This window comes from Toxorhynchites rutilus, chromosome 3 (assembly GCF_029784135.1).
Source record: "Toxorhynchites rutilus septentrionalis strain SRP chromosome 3, ASM2978413v1, whole genome shotgun sequence".
Taxonomy (NCBI): Eukaryota; Metazoa; Arthropoda; class Insecta; order Diptera; family Culicidae; genus Toxorhynchites; species Toxorhynchites rutilus.
The window spans coordinates 273,931,305-273,952,471 of NC_073746.1; the positions used below are offsets into that span (position 1 = coordinate 273,931,305).

A 21,167-nucleotide genomic window follows, 5' to 3' on the forward strand; every position below is an offset into this window, starting at 1 on the left:
AATTTATTGAACTTTGGGAATAATGGAGTAAAACCATCTTCCAAATTCGTCCCTCCATTGATTCTGCTAACTTATAAACGCCTATTTGTCCGAAAAATTGAGAATTCATAATAAGCATCGATTAACATTGTGAACTAACGCCCGAATGTAGACAAAAAGTTTGCTCGTTCCATTAAGAAGCAAAGCGAGTGGTTAGTGCAATCGAAAAAACATACCCATTTCAATCGTGAAACTGTCTTATTGTTTACTATATTTTCTATTCGTGTTTCAAGCAAAAAACTGCAGGATAAATTTCCTATCTACTGGTATACAACACAACATACGTCGCAATAACGATTTTGAATAATATGCGTTTGAAAACTCTTAATGAATCGTTTTATTTTGCGTAGAGTTATTCCATCACCCCATTTCATGAAATTTCAAATGGTTACCATGACCAGATGGGTCAATTCCAAGACTTCACCATCTTAGAATATACTCGTAGGATGGTGTGCTTCTAATTCAACTCAAAAAATTGACATTCTATCGCCTCCAAAAAATATTAGCATTAGGATTTGTCCATTATCGTAAATTTCTTGAAATTTCAAATGATTACCATGACCTGATGGGTCAATTCCAAGACTCCACCATCTCAGAATATTCTCGTAGGATAGTGTGCATCTGATTCAAATGAAAAAATTGACATTCTATCGCCTCCAAAAAATATTAGCTATAGGACTTGTCCATTATCGTAAATTTCTTGAAATTTCAAATGGTTACCATGACCAGATGGGTCAATTCCACGACTACACCATCTCAGAATATTCTCGTAGGATGGTGTGCTTCTAATTCAAATGATAATACTGTCATCCCATCGGCTACAAAAATGTCAGTTGTAATTAAAAGTTATTGGTATCTTTTTATTGGTATCTTCACCGACATTATTTTTACAGGCTCGGTTACAGAAGTTTAAAGGAGCCAAACTCCTATCTGTGTTGTTACAAGTATATATAAACATTTTTCATTAATTCTAATGTTAATGAAGTAGAGAACCGATTACGCGCGGTTTGCTCGAGTTTAGAAGGGTGACATATTTTCTTCAGGAAAAGGAAGGGTATGTTGACAATGTTTACACTCACATTCATCAAACTGAATTCGTAAGCCTATCTTATATATAATATGTATCTACATTTCCCCTTATTTTATTGTTAGTAAGAAGGGATTTGATTTCTCGCGAAGGAAAAGGAAAAGGAGAATATAAGGATATAAGGACAATCACACACGAAAATCGATAACTTATAGGAAGACATATATTTGGGACATGTAATCAAGGTCTAACCGAGCCAACACATCTCTCACCGGCACATTGGGCTGCCTTCTTCTGGCCCGAAGAGAGATCTCTAAATTTGATCTGGCAACAAGATACACCTCGCACGATCGAACAACTTGTTCGATGTCGTGGCAACCTTGGCCAAAGGACAGATATTGCCATCGGCAAGATTTAAACGAAAAAGTAGCGCGTCTAACGAACAGTGATTGGACATGAGTCGAGAGAAGGTGCGAATAAAGTCCCGACTCAAGTCCAGACTTATGAACCATGTTTGAGGCTAACCTTAGGAATAATCGAGTGAAGCCACCGACCCAATTCATCTTCGTTCCACTTACGTTGCCAGTTAGCGATGGTATTTTTACGGACTAAAGAATAAAATTCATTGAAGGCGATTTGACGCTGATAAATATCGCCTTCAATTGCACTTACCTTTGCCAATGAGTCAGCCCTCTCATTACCTAGAATTGAGCAATGTGAAGGGACCCAGACAAAGGTAATGACATAACAGCGTCTGGTTAAAGCACTCAAAATTTCTCGTATTCTCTCAAGGAAGAACGGTGAGTGCTTTTCCGGCCTCACTGAACGGATAGCTTCGACAGAGCTAAGACTATCCGTTACAATGTAATAGTGTTCAACAGGTCGTGAGGCGACGCTTTCCAGCGCTCAGTGAATTGTTGCCTATTCAGCAATATACACTGAGCAAGGAAACTAAAGACTATGGGAAGTGCTGAAAATTTCGTTGAACACTCCAAATCCTGTGGAATCATTCATAGAGTACACATCAGTAAAGTACATATTATCACAATTGATACGCCCATACTTTGCATTGAAGATCGTAGGAACGATCCCCGATCAATGAAAATCTGGAATTCCATGGATTTTCTCCTTCGTGAACAGATCAAAATGTACAGAGGAATATATGTAGTCAGGAAAACAAACACGGTTGGGAATATACGAAGAAGGATCAACCTGCATGGAGATGAATTCATGATATGAAGTCATGAATCCAGAATGGAAATTTAGCCCGATCAACTGCTCAAAATTTCCGATCACCAATGGGTTCATAACCATACACCGGATAAGGAACCGAAGAGATAGTAAATTGAAGCGATCTTTTAGTGGGAGTACGCCTGCCAAACCCTCATGGTATTCGTTGAGGGCATACATCCCAACGCAATACGGAGACAAAGATACTGAATTCACTCGAGTTTAATGAGATATGTTTTGGCAGCTGATTGAAAACAGAAACTGCCTTACTCCATCACTGAGAGAATAGTTGTTCGATGCAACATTATAAGATCTTCGGAATGGGCTCCCCACCAGGTGTCGATAATTGTACGGAGAAAGTTTATTCTTTGTTGACATTTTTTACTCAGATACCTTATATGGGCCCCCCAAGCACATTTGGAGTCGAACCATACCCCAAGATACTTGAATGACATAGCATCGGTTTACCCAAAAGTTGAAGCTTTGGTTTTGCTGGTCTATGCTTCCTAGAAAAACCACCATCTCTGTTTTCTCCGTGGAGAATTCGATCCCTAGACCAATCACCCAAGTTGAAAAATTGTTCAAAGTATCTTGTAAGGGTTCTTGCAGGTCGGATTCTTTTGATCCTACGACAGACATAATCATGATCCTACGACAGACATGATCATGATACTACGACAGACACCACTCCATCATCTGCAAGTTGTCTTAAGCTGCAATTTTGTGTCAGGCAATTGTCAATGTCGCTTACATAGAAGTTGTACAAAAGGGGGCTTAAACAGGAGCCCTGAGGGAGGCCCACGTAAGAGATCCGACTCACCGCCGAATCTCCGTGAGAAAAATTCAAATGTTTCTCACAAAGCAAGTTATATAACATGTTATTCAATGGAGGCGGCAGACGCTGAGAGTGTAATTTGTCTGACAAAACCTCTATTGAAACAGAATCAAAGGCCCACTTTAAAAATCTAAATCTATCGATGTGAATATTCTTCGCATTCATTCGATGAAGAGCGATTTCTCATGTTTCGAGCCACTTTCCATAATTTTTTCATTGACGTTTCTCGTGACAACCCTCCCACGAAATTTTGCCAATAAGCACAATTTTTCCCTTTGATCATGTTTTTAAATTGATTTTCAAGGTCCAAATACGTTTGAAAATTCTCAATGGTTCCACGTTTCCGGAAAGCTTTAAATGCGCCATGGATTGGGAGGCCTTCGACGAATAGTGGAGCCTGGGATGGTTTTAGTTTGAGCGCGAACCGCGCTGTCATAGATCAAACGAGAAATGAAGTTATACTCCTCCAATGGAGGCAAACCATCTCTGGAGTTGATGGCTAGAGCAATCGCGTCCGCATATTTTTTCCAGTCAATGTGTCTTGTGATGTCATATGCCATGTTTATAGATTCAGAAGAATTCGACCCAATGGTGATGGAAATTTTGATTGGCAAGTGATCACTACCGTTGGGGTCCTGGATTACATTCCACTTGCAATCTAACGATAGTGAATTCGAGCAAAGCGAGAGGTCAAGAGCACTTGGGTTAGCAGGAGGTTTAGGTACACGTGTTGTTTCCCCAGTATTCAAAACGGTCATATTGAAGCTGTTACAAAGATCATATATCAACAATGAACGATTGTCGTCGTACTGTTCCCCCCAGGCAGTTCCGTGAGAGTTGAAGTCTCCCAAGATCAATCGTGGCTCAGGAAGGAGTGAGCACATGTCAACAACAGCACATGTTGCTTGCGGCTAACCGCAGCTCTCGGAGGCGAATACATGCTGACAATACAGAGGTCTTTGCTTCTGATGTTTGCATGACAAGCAACCAGTCTTCAGAAAACAAACGCTGCGCTGCGCTTGAGTTTGATTTTCATCAGCGCGCGCTCAAAGAAAACTCGTATTCTATCTTGGTGCGAAGAACACTAAATTCATAAGCACGACAGCGCAAAATGTACCCGGCGCAGAACTCAGATACTAAACATTTCTTCTCACACACACACATGAAATTCTAGCGCCCGCTTTGTCTTCGTTCGTTCTAAGCAAAGCATAAAAACAACAGCGCGCCCCCATTTGAACCGTATACGCTTGTGTGAAGAAAATATCTCAACAGAGAGAGCAATCCAGCAATTCAAGCGCGCAGGATGGAATACGGTGCAAGCACGGCGCAAATTTCAGCGTAAAACTCAGCTTAACACTGGGTGCAAATCTCTGCGTAAGAACGACGCTGACCACCAAACATTTCATCTGTTTTTCGGAGCGTGCTCATTCGCTAGAGCGCGTGTGTGCACAAGGAGTGGGAGCTCAACTGGGTACAAAAATCTTGTTGCGCATCAGCACCGAGTTGCATTCTGAAGACTGCAAGCAACAGCTTCGATCCCTCCAATAGGTGGAAGGTCAATTCTAAAAAATGGGTGGCACTTATTAATCCCCAATAGTACCCCTCCGTATCTGTCATCGCGATCCAAGCGTATTATATTAAAATCGTGGAAAGAGAGATCATTTTGAGAAGAGAGCCAGGTTTCGGACAGAGCAAAAACATCACAATTGAATTTATGAATTAGAAATTTGAATGTATCTAATTTAGGGATAAGACATGAAGAAAAAGTGTAGTTGGCTAGAAATATTGTGGCGCGGTATTGTGTTTCAAAACAAAAAAAGAACCGGGCAAACGTATCGCCCCGGGAAAACGTAACGCCCCGGACAAATGTATGCCGTCCGACGCTCGCTAAAGCTCGGATCATGCTCAAGGATCGTATCCTATGTTTCAAACTAACCGGACAATCAGTGGAACACAGGTTTGCATGCGAGACACCGCCGCAACGGCGGGTCGGCGATGGACTCGGATCGCGTCATCTTGGCGGCTTGGGCCCCCTCGATTTCTTATCCTCGCCTAATGGGGACTTCGTTCTCGTTACATTGACCTCAGAATAAATTTCGAAAAACGAAAATGAGAGAATAAATCTATATAAATAAAAATGTAAGGACAAATGTGTAGCTAAGCGCGAAACCCGAGGAAGCAATCGTCCGATTTGAGCCATCTGTATTTTGATATATTTGTGTCCGCCCGTAGATCATTGTTATGGAGAGAAAAAACTGAAAACTCTGAAGGAAGGTCGGAAAATTCGGAAAATTGAATTCCCATATATTTTAAAATTACATCATGATTATCAAAACATTAATTTGAGTGTGACGAACTTCACCGGGTCAGCTAGTTTATAATAGAAATGTGAGGCATTTATACACATGTTGTTTTCCCGCGCACAATATTTCTAGCCTACTATACTTTTTCTAACTGGTTGTTTCTGTTGCAGTTGTTTACTGCGGCGATTTATTCCGGTCACGAGAATATGATATTCGTGTCTAAAATTTTAGTTGAAAATGAGAAAACTGAAAACTAGTATTCGTAATCTGGGATCAGATGTTGAAATTTGTTCCAAGAACAATTACAACGAATGTTTACAAATTTCGAAAACGTCAATCATGGTATTGGAATCTAAGTGTTCGCCATCGCGATCGTTCCGGTAACGGATCCGCACTAAATTATGTAACCCAACAGCTAATAACTATACTAGTTCTTGTAAACATCATCTAAATCAAAAGTGCAACTGCACAACACAACTCGTTTTCATCGGGTAGGAATTAGTTCGGAACACACGTCGTCATAATTTATATAGATAATCGCATTCGCTATGTTCATTAGCCACGTAATAAGGAAGCACTCAGGCCGGAATGCTCTCATTAATCAGCTTTCAGTGCAGTTACGGGTAGTAACTTTCACTCTCTTCCCGTCTTCCGTTCCACGTTTGAAATCGATCAAGCGTACGATTTACTGCTTTTAGTATATTAATACTAGGCGAATGACTTAAGACAATCGCGGTCATCTCATCGCCATAAGAGAGTCACGCTTGGTTGGGTAGGATTTTGTCGAACTGCCAATCAACCGTCTCAGCGCCATACACAACAGTTGAATCGTGCCAACACGAAAACGATCAACTATCCGGTCGAAATCAATTCACTCTTATTTTCCCGCCGTCGTATGGTTTACTAACAGCTGACAATCTATAATCTGTTTGTTGAAATTGCACTTATGTAACAATGCGAAAGGATTTCGCGAAATTCAACCCATTGTGACTCTAGGCGCGCACATCAGTCGTTTATCCCGCTAGGAAAACGATGTTGAAAGCAACTACTTATAACTCGATTCGGGCACATTGAAGGGCTCATACTTCGGAAAATTGATAACAGCGGCCAAACCAGCCTTATAGCATGGAATAAAGCGTTTTCACCTATCGGCGCAACTTTGAAGTAAGTAAGTAAGTAAGTAAGTAAGTAAGAATCATCTACCCGCTTCAACAGATCTTCATTAGAGCTCACCACAATTTGAGTTGCGCGTAACATTTTTTTACAATATTGACGTTGCTCATCTAATTATCCCTTGGAAAGGGATAATCACGGTCTGTTGACCGTTTCCCCTTTTCGTTCCAATTGGAACGATGAACTGATGTTAGTCTTGCTTGTGACCTTTCTATCATCTACATTTTAATGTAAAATTTGTTTCTTCCCGTTCAGAAAACTTGTTACTTGAATTATCTCTATTTTTGGTGAATAAACCTGTGTTAAATGTATTTGCATAATGCCCACACCTTATTGACTTTCATTCGCCAACCACCTGTGTGTTCAGCGCATGCTGTGCAATGCTATCGGTGCTAATCTCTCCAGAAAAAAGAAAACCAACGATTTAAATAAAGCCACCGAAGGTAATCAGTTAGTTTTAGTTTTCGGTGGACAACCCAATGATACGACGTGGCTCGTTTCGGTTTACGTGTCGGCGAACAGTGCGGTAAATGTATGACACCTGTCGACAAAAAAAAACAATTCTGAAAAAGAAAAAGCATGTTTTATTATTATAAGAATTTATCGATAAAACCATGAATACCGGAAACAGAACCAACATCAAGTTCTGTGTGATAACTTGCACTGATATACGAGTTTATGATGATGAAGAATGAAGCAAATAGGGTCCATCGGTGGCATATGCACTTGTGCGAAAACGTGGAAGACTACCAACATAATGTCCAATCGTACTTAGTGATAATGGAAGAGGTCACCAAACTTTTGTGTAAATTTTCCAAAGATCGGTTAAAATCATCATTGAAATCAATGGTAATGTTGTACTTCTTAATTATTCTGAAGCAGTCAAATCGCTAAAAAATGCACTGAATTTCTTTTAAATCGTAGTTCTGATAACTAAGATCTAAAAATTGTAATCTAGGATCAACAAAAATTAGCCTAAGATTGCAATCAATTCCTTTGAACCCAGAATTTTTTTCTGGTTTTTAGAATCATTTCAGTCTTAAACCTCGCACAAAATATGTAATCAAAATTAGAAGCTTGAAATCTGTAGTTTAGATGCAAATATCGAATAATTTAAAATCTCTGATTATCTCTCAGGAACTGATTCTATGATTAAAACCGATAGTTCATATTATGTGTCTTAGCGATAATATAAAACCTACGAATGCTATCCAGAAAGTAGCAGTTTTTGGCTAGGGCTGCAGTGGGAATATGCATCAATCTGTGATAAAAGTTTTGTTGGCAAAAAAACAAAAACAATCCATGGTCAACTTTGTGGACGTCCATAACGTCTCCTATTTTCTGGATAGCAGTCGAATGAATCGTTTAATCTAAAATAGGAGATTACGATCCGTTCGTTCAAACCCAAGATCTACATCTGAATCTGTTTTAGAATTCTGAACTAGAAAATAGGAATATGAAAATTGGAGGAATTTTTTTTACTTGAATTGGAAAAGAGATTTTATTGTCCGATGTAGGCATTTCAATAGAACAGCCTTCTCGTTACAGTCGTTGTGAAATTGGATCTGCTGTCTGTGCGCACGCAACTAAATAGTACTCACAGCCATACGCTCGACACACAACCCGACGTGTATTGGTGACAGAGAATGAATGCAACATTTCAACTATGCCGAATAATGTCTAGATTTTTTCCCAAAACGAGCTGGACTCGAGAACTAGGCACTAATTAATGAATTTAAAATCCATAAACATAAACCGACCTAAAAGATTCGAAAAGGAAGAAATGAAAAATCGAGAGACTGGAATGTGTGTACAGTAAAACCTGTTTTTGTGCGATTTTTTTTGTTTGGTTTTCTGTTCTTGTGCGGTTTTTTGTGCGATTTTTTTTGTGTGGTGTATGAAAAGAAGTGTATTTGACGAAGTTATCGTCCATTTAGTTTTTTTCGATGGTTTATATGCATTTTAGTGCGAAAAAAGCATATTTGCGTCTCAATTATCCACTTCTGAAATCATTCCCCTCCTCTCATCAAATGCTCTTTTTTATAAGTTTTTCTAAGTTTTTGCATGACATGATTTCTAACAGCAACACGTTTCGACATGCAACTAAAAGTACAAAACAGCCACGCGCAACCGAAAAGGCAAACTGTCCCATCGCAAAGCAGGGAAACAAAAGGAAATTGAACAGTGAATGGCGTGGATTTGAGTTATTTCCTTGAGGGAAACTTTTTTTATGCGGTCCCTATCTACCGCACAAAAAAAGTTTTTTTCAAAATGTGTACCGAACATGATTTTTTAAAGCTACTGGTGAAGTTTTGAACGATTTTTTTATGCGACTTTTTTGTGCGGTCCCTATCCCCCGCACAAAAAAGGTTTGCCTGTATTCAATCTGGAATCTAAAATCAGGAATCTATATATGCAACATAATATAATGGACGGAATCCAAGTAACTGCATGGGCCGAAAGTCACGGAATTTTCAATGAAAACAATCGTTTTTTGGGCAAAGCTGTATTTGTTCCTCAACAAATACAATACATTTGGTACAGCGAGTTTCAAACACTTCGATGCCCTTTCTGTAGTACGAAACGTCCAAGTCTTCGAAATATGCCTCAGTTTCTGCGATGACTTCCTCATTTGATGTGAATCTCTTTCCCTGGAGCCACCGCTTGAGGTTTGGGAACATATAGTAGTCACTGGGGGCCAAATCTAGAGAATATGATGGGTGAGCAACCAATTGGAATCGTAATTGGTCCAACTTGGCTACGCTTTTAAGAACCTTTGCGACAGTGCGTTGTTGTGATGGTACAGAACTTTTATCTTCGCCATTTGGGACCGTTTTTTCTTTATTTGGTCGTTTCCGTTTTTCCCTTCTGCAGGTAATCGATGAAGATTATGTCATGCGCACTCTTCCCGGCAGATTGTTGGTTTTTTGGCCGTTTTGGTCGGCCTTCGTGGCTTGTCAACCACTTTGCAGACTGCCTATTTGACTCAGGAGTGTGGTAAAGGATCCACGTTTCATCCATTGTCATAAAACATTAAAAGAAGTCCACTCGGTTACGCTTCAACAACGCCAAACCGGCTGTTGAATAAACAACGCGCCGCTGTTTTTGGTCGATGGTCAGCAAATGCGGCACCCATCGCGTGGATAGCTTTTTCGTGTCTAAAATGTCGTGAAAAATGTATCCCAATGATTCTTTCGAAATGCCTACGGCATCAACTACCTCGCGTAACTTCACTTTACGATTGATCAAAACGAGTCGATGCACTTGTTTTACGATTTCTGGATTCGTAGCCTCTTTTGGCCTTCCAGAGCGAGGTGCATCTGCGGTGCTTGTACGGCCCATCTAAAATTAACTAAACCACCGATAAACTGTTGTTCTCGAAGGAGTAGAAGTGGAATAACATTTCGTCAACTATTGCATTGTTCAGGAGTTTTTCCCATCAAAAAACAATGCTTGGTCAGAATACGATATTCCTCTTTTTCCATTTTCTATACGAATGCTAAGGTAGTGACACTTAAAGAACTGTAGTTTGTGAACAAATAAACGAAATGTCATGAAACTAGTGACAGATGAACTTCTCGAAAAGAATCTTGTTTATTTTTTTGTGACGTCATCTGTTGAAAAATGGGGGGTCTCCGTAGCCACATTGGTTGCGCGTTCGCTTAGTAAGCGATCGATCGTGAGTTCAAAACTCAGGACCCCCATTGACCATCTTTGTGTTGTTACAAAATAACTACGTCCACGCAACAATCATCAGCGATGGAGATCGATCCACGGTCGAAATAAGATCGATTCATCCATACAACTGCTTTGCTCTGCAAGAAACATCGGGCTGCTGTTCTATAAATAACTCAACAATGGATCAACGACTGTCTCCGCTGTCCAGTCTTAACTGGATAATGGAAGAATAGATAGAAAACTCTTACGCCTAAATGGCTACTGTGTAAATTTGTACCATTTGCAATGGTATAGAAGGGAATGCTCTAACGCCGAAAAATGGCAACTGTGTAATGTGCTAATTATAGATATGATAAATATGTGACATGTACACGATTAAAACTCGGCTCTGTTACAGCTAAAATGCTAATGAGCCTAAAATAAACAAAAGGGATAAAAAAAAATCTGTTGAAAAATCTCGGGACAGCAACTGGACTCGACGATTTCCTTGGAGACGATTCACTATTTATAACCTTGCGTAAGCGCTCAAATGCACGATACAGGATGAATAGCTGTGATTGGTGTTTTGCCACTTTTCCTATTACAGAGGCTTGGAACTACTATATTTATTTGAAAAAAAAAATTAAAACCTGGAACCAGTGATTGGAAACCTGGGATCTGAAATTAAACAGCTGGAACCAGAATCCAAAAAATCTGTATTTCGAGGACTCTCGGATCGGAAATCTTGAATCTTGAAAGTGCACATGGGGTATGAATGTTTGGATCCGAATGTGAAATTTGGATTTTTTTTAAAAATTGATTACGAATATTGAAGTGACGATTGGTGACGATTAGATTTTTCTCTCTGTGAAAGTACCCATCTTCCGATGAATGGATGACTTGTTGGAAATTGAACTACAAGAACTATTCATATATTTTTTTTTTAAGATTTTTTGATAAATACGTTTTTGAGAAAAATGGATTTCAATTTTTAAAGCAATTTTGTTTTCAGTTCACCTTGATTAAAAAAAATGTTTGGTAAATACCATGAAATTTTTATAAATAATTTCCTACATTTCATTCTTTGATCAAAATTTTGTAGGTAATGTAGTTTTTAAGTTATGAATGTTTGTAAAAATTAAGAAAAAACTTTGACCTTTTTCAAAAAGTAGTCTAATATTTCAAGTATGCAAAGTGGCTTAAATGACCATTGTCTTTACACCCACAACGTTGCACTGCTATCTGAGATGGTGCAGCTAACTCCTAAGCCGAGTTGGCATGATATTCGTCTACAGTCTTTTCCGTAAAATAAGTTCTAGAAATTTTGTTTCAACTGTTGCTAACAATTGAATTGCCAGTACTGTGCTGCTATCGCGGATTTGAAACTCATATCCTCCTCTTGTTGTTTCAGAGCTATTTTTCTTGAGGCATTTTCCTGGATCACTACTCTGGCCACTCTGTGGCAGATTCTGGATGCCCTGGTAGAAGTGGCCGTTTTGAGACATGGACGAAACCATATTGATCCAACTTCAAGCTTTATCCGTCCAATGTTCAACTTCGAGACTTTCTAATTAAATGAATGTTTTTCTAGGCCCCTCGGTAGTATGTTCTGGAGAATTAGAAGATTTGATCAATTGCAGACTTGGAAAGAAAAATCACGACAGGAACTGAATTCACTTCTGGCAAACGCATACGAAAAATATTTTGATCCACTGTACAGAATGGGGATCTTTTTACATTCCACCATCATGAAGGAAATCATCTGAGGGGAAAAAATAGATAACCATCCAGTAAATGTTCGTAGGCGCCCGCGATGTACATTGCGCTGCGTTGCAAAATATATATAGGTAATTAGTGAAGAGAAGGGCGAGATACCCAGACATAAAACCATGCGTACTGAAAGTTCAAAGACTCGCTAATTGCGTTGACTTTCTAAAGCACTCTAAACTACCGCCATAACTGTGCATAATAATGAAAGGGCGGCGGGAAGACCATTGGTTTGCAAGCGCCGCTATTCCTTGGGCGTTGTAAGAAAGCGAAGGAAGCAAAGAAGTGTCATGAATGGCGCGAATAGCGAGCCCTGTTGAAGCTCTCTGATTGGGAGGAAGGAAGTCATCGATTTGCTGCAGTGACAGAAAAATAATCTTCTGCGGTGCCCGGGCTGAACCGACTGACTGAACTTTTACAAAATATGAACTTTCTTTGTCCGAGAAAGCGCTAAAATTGCGAATGGTGTGGTGTACATATGATGATTCATAGCTTATCGCTCGCGCTAATGGATTGTGTCTAGCATTCTCCCGAACAGAGGACTCCGCGCTCAAGATGGGAAAAACAGCTCATGTTTTGTTTCCATTGATATCATGGCGACAAGCAGAAATTACCATTAAAATCAAACTGAGTTTGCGTGTTCAGACTTCGGTCAATAAATCCGGCGACTTGTTTCTTTAGATGGCTTGCTTGTGTCGATGCACTCTGGATAATGTTGTGTTAGAACGCAGTAGCACAACATCAGCAGATTTCAGATTAACTTATCTGGCGTTCAGTATTCGATTTGTTGCTCCCTGATGTAATTATGATTATGTAGTTGACGAAGTATGTTACGATGGGTACTTGGAATTAACAATTTAGGAACTGTCATAAGTGATGAATCGAAAAAAATAGGTAATAATCACAGAATTTTATATTCTACTATTTGATTAATATTTTTGCTAGCGATTCAATCAATGTGCTATATTCAACAATTAGGATTGGGCGATCTTTAGAAAAAGATCGATCTTGACGGATCGATTTTTTAAACGGTGTAGAGATCGATTCACTGATTAAATCGGTACCAAAGAATCGGTCTTTGCTGAATCAATCTTTGAAAAATCGAATGAATTTATTTACTTGTCCTATACAAGTGTTGTCTTTTCTCTCAACATGGAATAAACATTTCACAATTCTATTAAAACATTAGAGGCATTTTATTTCGATTCTCAAAAAGAAGGTCTCAAAAAAACATGAGTACCTAGAAATTATGTACTTTCCAGGGCATTCACTTTGTACTGTCATGGAATTATTTAATTTGAAAATTTCATTGTCTGGCATTGAAATCTTGGTAGTAATCCCAGTTCAGGAAAAAAACATTTCAGCTGGACCTAATGTCACCATCCAATTTCGTCACAATTTTCACCGTCAACCTAGTGAATGTGATGGTGTAAATATAAATTGTGACTGTTCGGTAATGACCATACTCACAAAACTGCTTTCCCCAAATTTAAGACCACTAATTTGACAACCTCCGATGAAATCGGTCCAAGATCGCCCAATCCTATCAACAATAGATCAGTAATCGGGACTTTCGTGAAATGAAACTATGTTTGGTACACGTTATGAAGCTATTTTAGAGACAGATAAATAAAAAAAAACCAGGATTAGGATTTTCTTTTTTTTATTTCTAAAGTTTAAATGCTAAATTAGGAATTCTTAATCAGAAACCTTAGAAAGTTGTGCGTGAAATCTGTCTGTGTATTTCGACTTTAGACATTGCATCTGGTATAAGCAGAGATGCCAACCTTCCTGATTTTTCAGGATTACCCAGACTTTTTAGCACGCTCCCTGATATCCTGATGAACACTCAATTTATCCTGATTATAAAAATGACATTAACTTTTCGGACAACCCAATATGTGCTATCCTGATTTATCCTGATTTTTTCAAATTATAGTTGGCAACCCTGGGTATAAGTATTCTAAAATATTAGTTACAAAGAGAATTTACACAAGAAGTTTCTGATAACGTTTTACGTCGAGGCAGCACTGAACGGTAAGTCGTCGGACGACAATTTTCACATAAATTATGTAGAAGTCTATGCCGCATGCTACATATTGCCCAAAAATTGTCGCAAAGGAATTCCGGTATTGAAGCCCAAGTACATTGAAAATAGTGCACAGTTGCATCTTTGAAATTAACTTGGAGAGAATTACTTGTAAAAAATGTTGCACAGTTCTAAAAATGTTTGATCAAGATTTGAGAACATTTTCAACTGTTATACGTAGCATCAATTTGGAACAAATTGCGTTATTATAAGAGCGTCTGGATGCGTTAAAAAAATTTGGGAAAATTTAGAAATATCATAGGCGATTTCTCTGTGATCGAACATGCTTGCCACAATAAAATGTAATTACCATCTTCAATGTACATCACCTCACACATCTAGAAATACCCATCTTCATACGCCTTCATTTTCATCTCAAAGCCAAAACTTCGCCCCATATCCTCGCTGCACTGTACTAGTATTCTCCAAAGACCGCTGGGTATGTACCGAGGAAACATTTTCTTATCAACAATCATATCCTTGAACAGGACCACCCTCTGAAGCACCGGACACTCGTCGATCTGCATCATATCTTCGCTGTACCGCTCAAAGTAGGGATGGTAATCGGACCATACTTTGTTGGTGAAATTGCAGAGTCCAGTTGGAGATATTTTCATCGGGTACACGTTGTACTGATTGTTGCCTTTGGGACTATGGAGTGCGTCGGCTTGACACTTTTTCGGTTAGAACACATATCTTCTAATTAGTACTGGATATTTCATTCGAGTTTTCTAGTGATACCTACTATAAACTTATTGGTGAGATCCTCCTTTATTGTCGCTTTTCCATTGAGTGCTGCCGTCGTACGGTTGATCTTCCGGACCCGCATATCAAACTCAACAACTTCAGAACCGTTCGTTTGTGAAAATCCCTCATACATGACCTGCACTGGCGAGATGATGCCTACGAAGAGCACCATAACCACAATTGTTTCGACCATTCTCATTAGCCTCATTCTGTCGATTGCTGTTCTGAAACCGGTGGATGCTTTAATAAATGTTCGACGGTACTGATCATAAAGATCAATGTAGAACGATTTATGAATTAAAATTAAGTCGTTGTAAATTGCAGCTCATGATGTCCTTTGATATGGGTCAGCTCGTTGTTGTACACGACAATGTCATTATTTCGATGCTTGCTCCGAGAGCTGCATGCAGCTCTGTGGCTGATTGAATTTGCAATGAATAAGCGGCAGCGAATATGAATGCACAATGTATTGACCTCGTGAACTAGATAGAAAGGCGAAAAAGGGTGAGATACGCGTGAGCAACTCTTGTGGATCCATTTCTTTGCCCGTTTCGCAGTTCTTTTTTATAGCGTTTTACCTTTTGTTTTGGGTTAACAGCGCATAGCTACACTACTACTGTGGATGGGGAAAGGCATCTGACCGGGTTGAAGCGACGAGTGCGATGTTATCTATCGGGGGTACATGACTTGGAACGGGACCGAATACACAAGCCTCAGTGGATTTCCGTGTCGGTGACATGTTTGTTTCATCAGCTGGTTGATTATCGTGAAATTTACACTTTGTGCCATATGGCGGGAAACAAATCAGCAATTCGATGAAAAAAAAATCTGCCGAAGAAGATAATTTGCTCCCCGATTTATAATTTGTCGTAAAAATTTCAATTTCTAAAAAGAATATTTTTACATACATTCCTTAGTTTCAACATTTCACTTTTTTGCGTTGAAGATTTTTTTTTACTTCTGAATCGAACGAGCGGCCTGTTTTGGTTTTTTCCTGTAACAAATAAACGATATTTAACTGAACTTTAAAAAAAAAAACAGTTCGCATGTTTCCAGGGGGAAGCTTTGAAAAATTGTATTGCTCATGGCTCATGAGGTGTTGAAAAAAACAGAAGTATTTTTGGTGAAAGTAACTTTTTGTACGAATCTTCATTGGACTGAATACTGAAGATTAGAGAATGTTGGAATTAATGATATAGCTATGTCTTTGTATAATTTGCTTGGGTAGTATCTCTTAGGTAGTTAGCTTCTCTGTATCGTTTTTTTTTGCAGTAATAGTTCTATGAAAACTTATCTCATATTTTGTGTTCCATAATCAAAATGTCAAAATGCATATTTCAGGTCAATCTGAAAAATTCATATAATTTCTCATTCTCGAGCGATTAAGATAGTAAATCGAACAATTAGATTATTAGAGCAACAATCAGATTATTAGACATAATTAGTAATTAGAAAAGGTTTATATGTGTGCTGTAATATCTACATGTAAAAGGTATGAGGGTCAAACCGGCACCTTAAGGATTTCCACATATTTTCAATAACTCCCATGACCTAAAATCGTTACAGAACTTCTCTTCAAATCTACATGAATCTGATAACCAATACAGGTCGAACTCGATTATCCGGAGTATTTTATTTTTGATTTACGGAAAATTTGAATAATTTGTATAATAATTCCATATTGTATAGCTAATATGGGTATCAAATGAAAGGGCTTAACTAGTAGAATACAGTTATTAATGAAAAATGCAAATCCAAAATGGTGGCCACTACAAAATGGCGGATTTCATATTTTCTCAGAACCCCATCAATATGGGTATCAAATGAAAGGGCTTGACTAGTAGAACACAGTTATTCATGAAAAATCTAAATCCAACATGAGGGCCACTACAGGATGGCACCATATATATATTTTTCACAACCCCGTCAATATGGGTATCAAATGAAATGGCATGACTTGTAGAATACAGTTATTTATGAAAAAGGCAAATCCAAGATAGCGGCCACTACAAAATGGCGGATTACATATTTTCTCAGAACCCCATCAATATGGGTATCAAATGAAAGGGTTGGACTAGTAGAACACGTGAAAAATGCAAATCCAAAATGGCCACCATCACAAAATGGCGCCACTGGTAGAACACAGTAGATCATGAAAAATCCAAATCCAAGATGACCGCAGTTACCAAATAAACAATTACTTGTTAATGGTTCCATTCAGCTTGCCCGGTTTGTATGTATGTTTGAGTGTTTGTAAGGTTGTCCCACATTAATGGAAAATTGACCTCGTTCCTGTTGACTGATTGATCTGAAATTTGGAACACATATTAAATTCTACAGTTATTATAAAACTACGTATTCCATGATCTTGAAAAATTCAATTTGGCCACCGCTAAAAAATAATTAGACAAGTAGCAGTTAGTATTATCACAATTAATGAAGGAAAATTTAGGGCAACGATGGTACTATCGTGGGGTATATGATGAAACAACTAACTGTGGATAATGAAAATCCAACGTTTATTTCTTACCTAATTTTCTTCGGAATATTTTCATGATGTACTGTATTCTAATAGTCAAATCATTTCATTTGATACCGATATTGAGGGATTGCAAATAATACATAGTCGACCATTTAGTGGCGGCGACCTTTTTGAATTTATGTTGTTTATTATGTTTCGTGTTCTCCAAGTCAAGTCATTCAGCCATTTTTTAGCGACGGTCCAATTTAATTTTTCAAGATCATGGAATACGTAGTTTTATAATGACAGTAGAAAGATGTCTTCCAAATTTCAGATCAATCAGATCAATGTTCTACTGGTCAAGCCTTTTCATTCGATACTCATATTGATGGGGTTTTGAGAAAATATATACATAGTCCGCTATTTTGTAGCGGTCGCCATCTTGGATTTTCAAGATCATGGAATACGCAGTTTTATAATGACACCAGAGATGAAGATGTGTTCCAGCTTTTAAAACAGCTCATTGGGGCTGATTCTGATGCGCGTATGCGAAGTGACAGCTCGCAAAAATTGTCTCACTCAATTTCCGAAGGCGACTGTGGTGAGATTTTTACCTTGAATGAACTCTCATGAACACTCACTCAATTCTCGTGGGCGATTGCAGTGGAAAAACATGCCATTTTGTGACTTTTGAAGTCGTATCCTCATTTGTTATCGACTAGTACCAGCAATGGTAGCCAAAAATAGGATTAGGCGTTTCCAAAGGATTTGAACGATCTTTAATCATTCGTAGTTCCAAACGGGCAATTGCTGCTCCAGATTGAAAGATGTAGTCATCATCTACATTGTGAAAATTTTCGGACAAAAACAGGCAGTTTCGAATGCAATCCAGTTAAACTGTGCTTTTTTTAAATAATTTATATTTATTATTAACAAGTAGTCGGTTCAAGTACTTGGTATGCTATTACGAATGACAAGAATATACATCTTCTGCAGCCGCTATAACGCGGTACAAAATCAATAGTTACAATAGTTGACCCTAACTGATGCGAGAAACTCAATTCAGCATACCGTTTCCTTACTCCAAAAACACAAATCAGACTTTCAAAAATTACAAAAAGCTACCTAAGTAGTTAAAAATCGTATATGTTTAATCGACTTCTTCCATGTGTGAGGCATCCTCGGTGTCATCCTCTAGTGGAGGAGCATCTTCACCAGTAGTTGCGGCTGGAGTATCATCTGTGCTCAGAGCTTCGTCCTTATCGATTCTAAGACCCAGCTTGACCATAAGATAGATGCGAGATGCGTGCACACCTGACTCATCCAGTGAGAATCCAGACAATAACAGTGCAGTTTCGTACAGTAGAATTACAAGATTCTTGACAGGTTTATCATTTTTATCGGTTCATTGTCTGTGGATAAAATTCAGCTTTTAAATTTATTTAAATGCGATAATAAATATATCTTACCTTGATGGCTTTTATGTAAGGCGACTATTAAATTTAATGTTCACTGCAATGTTATCAAGAATAGTCAACCATCCACCAACCTTTTAGCGTAATTATCACGGAATCAGCACCGGACACTAAGTCAACACCAAATGCGGAATCAAAACACGGATACGAAATCAAAACAATTGAAATAACATACACTCATATTAATGCAAAGGGACTATGCAAAAACGGCAATAACAGATTTGAAAAAATATATTTTTTTTATCTTCTTATCCCAGTGATATTATTTTTCATCAATTATAATAAAAGGAAAACATTTATAAAGATGAACGAAATTATTTCCTGTACATGTTTGTAACAAGCAATGAAAATTTTCAAAATCAAAAAAATATATATTCATGAAACACATTGAATGCATAGAGCCTTTGCAAAAAACACAAGCTTGGACATATATTTCAATGAACACTGCACCATTTGTCATTCATTGGGTATTTTACTCCAAAATGAACCTCTCACGTCAGGGCAATCGCCTACGGTGACTTGGGTCATTGTGTTCATTGCTGTCACATTCCATTCGCGCAAGAGAATCAGGCCCATTATTTGCGCATTTGACTCTCCAGCACACGGAATGGCATCATTTCTGACAAAGGTGACATGTTTTCTGCCAACGCTAGTTTTGGTGTAGTTATGTTTTTCTTACTGAAAGGGTTTTTTTTATATCTGTATTATAGTGACTTTCAACTCATTTGGCTGGTTCGTCACTTCTACTTTCATTTTTGGAAGAATGTCGGGAGTGAGAATTGAACTCGTGACCTTTAGCGTGAGAGGCATGGATGTTACCACTACGCCAGATCGCCTCCACTACTGAAAGGGTGTTTTACGTTTTTTTTTGCCAATTCAAAAGCAAGATGGTTCTCCAGATCAAGCTGACGGACAAACTCCTGCTCCTGGTCCAGAGACAACACGGAAGTTTCAATCCCAGCTTGGGTGAGCATTAGAGTGCCAATGAAAATGGGCATCTCGAATTTTCAAAGCGAACTTGATTAAAAATGCAGTCCGAACGAGCTAATATTTTACAGAGGGTATTTTATCGTGCAAATCAACATTTCGCAGGGAGTCCCGTATGAAAAATCGATATGACGATTTTCATTGGCACCCTAAACCTCGTATTCCAAAAAAACGACAATGTCCCAGAGCGTCGATTTTTGACAAAAAATTTCTTTTCGAGACGACAGTAGATCTCGACATTTCATGCTATTTAATGAGCTTTGGCAAAAAACACCGATTTCTTTTCGAAAAAATCGAACTTTGACCGCTGTGCGACACTAGTAAATGAAGTCCGATTGAGCTGATATTTTGCATAGGGTAGTTTTTCGTGGGAATCAACATTTTCAATCAAGTTCGCTTTGAAAATTCGAGGGTCACTTTTTTCCCATACATCCATTGGCACTCTAGTGAGATTCCACCGCAGATGTAGCCTACGAGCGATGAACGCAGGGATACCATGAGCTCTGACAGCATTTTTGTTGACTTGCCGTGCTCAACGTTGGGTTGGGTTTCAGTTGAATATCAGTCCAGCTCTGCCAAACATTCGTACACCCAAAATTGATTTTTAGCTCATGTTTTGTCATCCCGACTTATGACATTAAATGAGACATAACATAACAGAAAATGTCAAGACTCACAAATACTGGTAAGCATTTGTATAATATACATGGTACAGCAATTTAAGATTAATGAGGAGGCGATCTGGCGTAGCGGTAACATCCATACCTCTCACGCTAAGGGTCACGAGTTCAATTCTCACTCCCGACATTCTTCCGAAATGGAAGGTAAAAGTGACGAACCAGCCAAATGTGTTGAAAATCACTATAATACAGAAATAAAAAAAAAAAATATATAAGATTAATACGAGCGATTGAAACAAACGACAAATAAGCTTTCCGCATACCTTGCCACATACACGGCCCAGACCGAGATAGATATTGTTCTCCTTCATGCGCTCCTTTTTTTACTCTTAGAAAATACTTTCATTATATAATTACAACATTATACAAATTCATTATATAATTACGTGCAATATTATCACGTATTTGCTGAACAACTGCTGAACCATCATTAGCCATGTGGATAGCGTGGTCGTGTAAAATAGCTTTGCATTTCAGCCAGCCTTGGTTCGATCCCCATTGACGTCGCATGGAATTTTTTTTTTGCCACAACCCCAAATGAAATGAGAAAAGAAAACAGAAAGAGATGTCTGCTCGCATACATACAAACCATTTTTAACCCTTTCGTTACGAGCGTCGTCTATAGACGACATCCGCTCGACGTCCTGTGTGTACGAGTGTCGTCTATAGACGACATCCGCGCGAGGAGCTGTGTGTA

The 21,167-nt window shown here is 38.6% G+C and overlaps 2 protein-coding genes across 6 annotated transcripts in view; one reads left to right on the forward strand and one right to left on the reverse strand.

The window, feature by feature from the left end:
- Positions 1–21,167, forward strand: part of LOC129775709 (F-box/WD repeat-containing protein 11) — a 101,358-nt gene that overhangs the window by 15,457 nt on the left and 64,734 nt on the right. The window lies entirely within an intron of this gene.
- LOC129775711 (uncharacterized) lies at positions 13,787–15,214 on the reverse strand. Its single transcript, XM_055780742.1, has 2 exons — positions 14,866–15,214; positions 13,787–14,794 (listed from the first exon to the last, which is right to left on the reverse strand). The coding sequence occupies exons 1-2, from the start codon at positions 15,073–15,075 to the stop codon at positions 14,459–14,461; spliced, it is 546 nt and encodes a 181-aa protein (XP_055636717.1). The 5' UTR covers positions 15,076–15,214; the 3' UTR covers positions 13,787–14,458.

What these genes read in the sequence shown, in the direction of transcription:
- LOC129775711 (XM_055780742.1), bottom strand. Translation starts at nt 15,075, where the DNA reads ATGAGGCTAATGAGAATGGTCGAAACAATTGTGGTTATGGTGCTCTTC. An exon ending in ATCTCACCAATAAGTTTATA is followed by an intron (nt 14,795 to 14,865) that starts GTAGGTATCACT and finishes TAACCGAAAAAG; the next exon opens with TGTCAAGCCGACGCACTCCA.